This window comes from Megascapheus bottae, chromosome 18 (genome assembly GCF_031878675.1).
Source record: "Megascapheus bottae isolate mThoBot1 chromosome 18, mThoBot2.hap1, whole genome shotgun sequence".
Taxonomy (NCBI): domain Eukaryota; kingdom Metazoa; phylum Chordata; class Mammalia; order Rodentia; family Geomyidae; genus Megascapheus; species Megascapheus bottae.
In genome coordinates, this window is record NC_143526.1 from 44296080 (window position 1) to 44302079 (window position 6000).

Here is a 6000-nt window from a genome sequence, read left to right on the forward strand (position 1 = left end):
CTACCTCGGGGGATCCCAGGGCAGCCTGCTTCCTGCTGTCCTCACAGCTCCCCGCGTGCCCCAGACATGCCCGTGTTACACAACACCTTTCAGAAAGCAAAATCCAGCCCCTCGGCTTTGATCTCCTTCCCGCATGTGGAGCAGGCAGGCAGCAGCTAAAGCTGGCTGGTCCAGCCTCCAAGTTCAATTGCAGGAGTCACCCCACCCCGTCCAGCCCACCATCCAGCTACCTCAGAGGCCACAAGAGTCCTTCTGCCAGCGTTCTCCTTCCATAAGAGCATTAATGCCTGGCCCGGGGCATCCAGGCCCACAAATTTGTGGCTGAAGTAGATCTTGCAGCTTGGGGGCTGGTGGGAGGGAGGACGATGACCCAACAGCCATTGTCTCCGGACGGCACAGAAATCTGCCTCACTTACAGGGGACGAAGTATACTTTCCTTTAACGCCACCCCCTCCCTTTTCCTTCCTGACAAACTAAGATGTCTTAACCACTTCCAACCTAAAGAGAAGCTGGCAGGGCAGACAGAGAAGGGCAGAGGCTGTGTGTGCATAAGTGCCTACACACATGTGGCATGCATATGGCTCCTGACCCTGGGTCAAACTGTGCCTGTAGCAGGGCTGGCTCATCCCAGGCCTCCTTTGACATAGCAGCCACGGTCTGACCCAAGACCACAGTTTCAACATGCGGCTCTCCCACCGCACCAGGCCCAGACAGCAGGGAAGGCCTTAGGGAAGGCCTTGGGGTCCCCGTGCAGACACCCATTAGGAAAGAAGCCTCCACATTGCCACCTCCTGGAAAACACCAGTTTCCATAGCCTCCTTAAAGCAGAAAGCCTGTGTCCAGAGGAACCCCCTTTTCCCCTGAGGGACATAAGGGTCCTCCTGACAGGCAGAGTGGCAGGGATCCACCTGGAGGGCAGGTGATGACCCCAGGTGGCCACAGCCCTGCTGCGCCGGGTTTCTGAAGGGGAAGCTAGAGTCATCTTGAAATCCAGATGCTGCTCTCTGGACCCAAAGCCATTTGCGGAAACTGGCAGTGGGTTCATGTGGCTCTGACCACAGCTATCAGCTCCACAGGATATCGTCCCAGGCCACCAGCAATGGAGGCCGAGACACCCTGCATTCGGGGGCTGGCAGAGGTCAGTGGCCTCACAGAAACCCAGCTGGTGGCCGGTGAGTTTCTTTCTTTCTTTCTTTTTCTTCTTCTGTGTATGTGGTACCATGGAATCAAACCCACGGCTTGGTACATGCTAGACAAGCACTCTACCACTAAGCGACACATCCATCTTGATATGTGGGGTTTCTAAAGGTCTGAAGCGGTGTTTTAGGTTTTGTTTTTTTGGAACATGCTGGAGAAGAAGAATCACACTCGAGGACTCTGGGCCAGCCAGGGCGTTGACAAGACAAGCTGTGCGGTCATCACAGATTGGGTAGGCTGGGGCAGGCCCAGGAGTCACCACAGCTGGGACAGGCCAAGGCAGGTGTGCCCCTGGGGCCCTGGAGAAATGCCTGCAGTGACCCCCACAATCCAGTCTATTCAGAAAGTACCTCGACCCCCAAGATCCAAGCAAAAACTGGAGAACCATATCTGAGTGGAACCAAAGGCCAGGAAGAATGCCAAGAAGAATGTGAGCCAGGAGACCATTCCTCAAAAGTGGCTGCAGACAGCACCAGGCTGAGGCCTCTTGGTGGGCTGTCACGCTACTTGGGCCAGACACATTTAGTCCCCAAAACTCTGGCTTAAAAAACCAAACAAGGAAGTAGGGCTGTGCTTCAAGGGGTAGGGCAGTAGCCTTGAGCTGAATAGCTCAGGGACCAACACCTGGACCCAGAGGTCAAGTCACATGACTCCCCCCCACACACACACACATAAAGATTTTTAAAAGCTGGGTGTAGTGGTGGTTCACACTTGTAATCCTAGCTACTGAAGAGGCTGAGATCTGAGGATCAAGGTTCAAAGCCAGCCCAGGCACAAAAGGACCTGAGACTCTCATCTCCAGTTAACCTCGAAAAAGGGAAGTGGGGCTTGGCTCAAGGGTAGAGCGGTAGCCTTGAGCTGAAGAGCTCTGGGACAGCACCCAGGCTGAGTTCAAGCCCTATGACCCCCACAAACAACAACAATAACAAAAACAGCTTATGTTTTCATTATGTGCTTGGGGAACACAGAATTCCACCAGTGTTGAGAAAAGGAAAAGATGAACCCACCCCCCTACCTACCCTGGAGTTAAAGATCTTTTCCAGGTTCCAAGCTCAAGGTGGGCCTCTCTGGTGCCAAAATTCTCCTTCTAGGAGGCAGACTGTGAGGTCCATGAGAAACAAGCCCCATCAGGCACTAGGGGGTTATAGGAGCAAAACTTTCCAGCATGAACTCCCTGATTTCTTTTTTTTTTTTTTTTTTTTTTTTTTTGCCAGTCCTGGGCTTGAGCTCAGGGCCTGAGCACTGTCCTTGGACTTTCTCAAGGCTAGAGCTCTACCACTTGAGCCTCAGCACCACTTCCGGCTTTTTTCTATGTATGTGGTACCGAGGAATCGAACCCGGGTCTTCATGCATGCTAGGCAAGCACTTTAACCACTAGGCCAAACTCCCGGTCCCGAACTCCCTGATTTCTAAAAGCAAAGCCATAAACAAACTCCAAGCTCACCAAGGCTCCCCCAGATCTGCAATCTGGGACAGTTGAATGCCAAGGAGAAACCATCAGTTAGCAAGAGCCAAGTCCAGCCTGACTAGAGAGCAGAGACAGCAAATCTGGTTCTTAGGAAACTGAAAAAGTAGGAACTGAGATCCAGGGTGCTTTAGGGAGCCTGACAAGTTCAATCTCTTTCTGCACACAGAGCAGAAGTGGGCACCTAAGACCCCACTGTGTCTTCAGAGTTCTACATAACTGCAAATAATTCTCAGTGCTACTAAAAGGCGAACCGTAGCCCCCCTACCCTCTCCCTTCTTTCCCTCTCTCCTTCATCTTTGGATGTAAAAAAAAAAAAATTCCAGGGTCCACTCAGCTGCCACTTAGGAGTGAGCCTGTGGCCAGCTGATGCGCATATCAAGGAAGGAGCAAAACAAGAATCTGGAATACGAAGAGTGAATTCCGAAGGGGTCCCCCACTTGGGGTAATGGTGACAAGCCAGAGGAGGCCTGTGGGGGAGCTCTCCTGAAGCAGCCTGAGAGGGCAGGGGTCAAGGTGGGGAGCAGCAATGGGAGCAGCAGTGAGCTCTTCTCAGCACATGGGGATACCCCTCAGCCAGAGCCCCAGGCCTCCGGCAAGTCTCCCCAGTTCCTTGTGGGCCTTTGCCAGGTAACTCGGTTTCATTCAAGGCCAGTCTGCAAGCACAGGCTCTGCGCACATCCTCTTGGAAACTCCACGCCTGGAAACCAGGCAGCTGGGGTGCGGCTGGGAACAGCAGGAGGGGAGTGGGTGGAGGTGGGTGGAAAAGGACCCCACCACCAAAGCCTGGCTCTTCAGCCTCCACAGGGCTGGTCACGGGTTATTTTTACCCCCTGTGCCTCACTGTAAAGACCCAGGGACCCAAAACCCATGGCAGCCGCCTGCGGAAACAATTATGAGTCACCGAGTGACTGCCCTCCTTCCGTGGCAGTTGCCCCTGGGCTCTGAGTCTGGCTGGGAGAGGACTGGCTCAAGCAAATTAGGGCTACAGAGGGCTGTGTGCCCCTTCGCAGCACAAGGCAGTGCCTTGGGGCAAAGACCTGAAGGCTGAAGCTCTGAGTAGCAAAAGGTCTCTCAAAGGGAAGACTAGGAGTGTGGAGGAGCCAGAACAGGATGGAAGATTTGAGCCTCCACCCAACCCAACATCCCCCACAGGGTGGGCTATGTCAGTAAGGAGGAGAAGCTTCCGGGTCTGGACTTGGGCTGGGCCACAAGATGCTGACACCAGCCGAAGCTTCCAACACCCCCGTCCCCACCCAGGCTTGGTCCACCGCTGCCTTTCAGAGCAAGGCTGTCCTACACACACACAAACAGCCCAGAACTTTGACTCATTTGTAACCACTGTCCCAGCCAGACTGAGCCAAGCTGTCCAGACAGAAGCTATTTATAGGAGTGTCGGGGACACAGACATTCACAATCACACAATCACACACACGTATCCACAATGGGCGAGATTCAGACATTCACAATCACACAATCACACACACACGTATCCACAATGGGCCAGATTCAGACATCTGGATCCTTGGATCCGCCTGGAGCCACATCAGACATCCCCCACCTCCCAAGACGCACACCACACTCCAGAGAAACACCCAGACACAGTGACAGTGACACCCCCAAATGCAGAGACTCGCACTCCAGAGATCGTGACTCTTTCCCAGCACCCCGAGATGCACCTAGGCACAGACCCGCGCGCTCGGCTGCCGCACGGAGCCCCAGACAGACTCGCAGACCCGTGCGCTCCTCAGTCCCACGGAAACCCATCCTGGACCCCGCGCCACTATCTCTCCAGACGTGCGCCCGGCCCCAACACCTGGCTGGCCAGACAGTGCCTCACCAACGGCTCCCCCACCCCCGCCCCAAGTTGATGCAGAGCTGGCCTAATTGCTCCGTAGGGAAATAAAATGGAAACTTCTCGGGCTCGGCGGCTCCGGCTTTCCCACTCCGTGAGCAGCCGCCGGCCCCGGGTCCGAATGTGGGTGAACCGGCGGGGCGCCGGCCGCGGGGACCCGGCCAGGCTCGCAGCGCCTCGGGACAAAGCCGGGCCGGCCGCCAGCGGCAGCGAGCCGAGAGGGCGCGCGGGGCGCACGGCCCGAGGGGCGCGCCCGGTCCGGGCTCCCCGCACCGCGGGGCCTCCGGAAGGGGCGCGGGGTCACTTACTGATCTCCATGCTCTGGAACAAAGAGCGCTTGCAGTTGCACGTGCAGGAGACATTGGGCTGCCCGGCGGCGGCGGCGGTGCCGTTGGTCCCCATCAAGCGGTGCATGGACGGCGCGGCGGCGCGGCGCGGGGCGCGGGCCGCGCGGGGGCGGCCGGGGGGGGCTCCGGCCGGCGCCCGACGCTCGGGCCCCGCATGCAGGAGGCGCCCGGCGGGCCGGGCTCGGGGCGCCGCCGCCTTCCCGGGGCGCCTCGGGGCTCAGCGCGCGGGGCCGCGCTCCTCGGCGCCCCCCCCGGCCGCCGCTCCGCTGCCCCGGGGGCGTCGGCAGTGCCCGCGGGCGGCGTCGGGAAAACGGGCTGGCAGCCGGGGCGCGCACGGCCGCCGGGGCTGAGCTCCGCCGCTGGCTTCCCCGCCGAGCGCCGAGCGCCACCGCCGCCGCCTCCTCATTCAAGTCCAAGGGGATCGGGTTTCGCCCCGCGCCGCGGTCGGAGGCCGGCAGACGGTCTGACGTCAGCGCTAGACGGGGCCGCCGGTTCCCACTGCGCGGGGGCCGCGGAGGGGGCGCGCGCTGCGCCAATCCCGCCGAGCTTCCCCCGCGCCCCTCCCGGCCCGGGGGCGGGGCGGAGGCCAACGGGGCGGGCTCTTAAAGGGCCCGAGCGCGGCGCCCGCGTGGACGCGGGCTCGGCTCTGCGGCGGGGCGCCGCGCGCGCCCTTCCCAGCGGAGGCGGGTGCCGCGGGTACCGAGGGTCGCGCGAGCTGCGGGCCGCCCGCCCCGCCCCCTGCCCCCGGGGTGCTGCGCCTCCCTGGGGTTCCGGGCCGGGAAATCAGGGCGCGGGGAGGAGCGCGCGGAGAGTCCCCACCGCCGGGTCCGCAGCCGCCCTGGGCTCTGAGCCCACGCGGCCTCGTCCCAGGCCCAAGGCAGCCCATTGGGGAAGACTGGAACTCGCGGAGACACGCCCGCCGTGTGAATGCGAGCCCGGGACCCCAGCGCCCCGACTACCACGGGCCAGCGGGGCTGGGGCGGCCCCGGGACGCCCGCCCGGGGCGCGGCCTCGGAGCTCAGACGGGAGGGGAGACGGCCGGGGTGTGTGGTTCATTAAGTGATAATCGGGGGACCCTAGAACACGGTCACCTGACTTTAAACTCTTACCCAAGTCCCCGCCCGAGCGCATCTCCT

General features: G+C 60.2%; 1 protein-coding gene across 1 annotated transcript in view; it reads right to left on the bottom strand.

Annotated features, from left to right (window-relative positions):
* Positions 1–4969, bottom strand: part of Pmepa1 (prostate transmembrane protein, androgen induced 1) — a 36532-nt gene extending 31563 nt beyond the window's left edge. Inside the window, exon 1 of the mRNA XM_090352564.1 lies at positions 4826–4969. Coding sequence (XP_090208690.1) covers positions 4826–4931 — 106 coding nt within the window. The 5' untranslated portion in view covers positions 4932–4969. The remainder of the gene's footprint in view (positions 1–4825) is intronic.
* Between the last annotated feature and the right edge of the window lie 1031 nt (positions 4970–6000).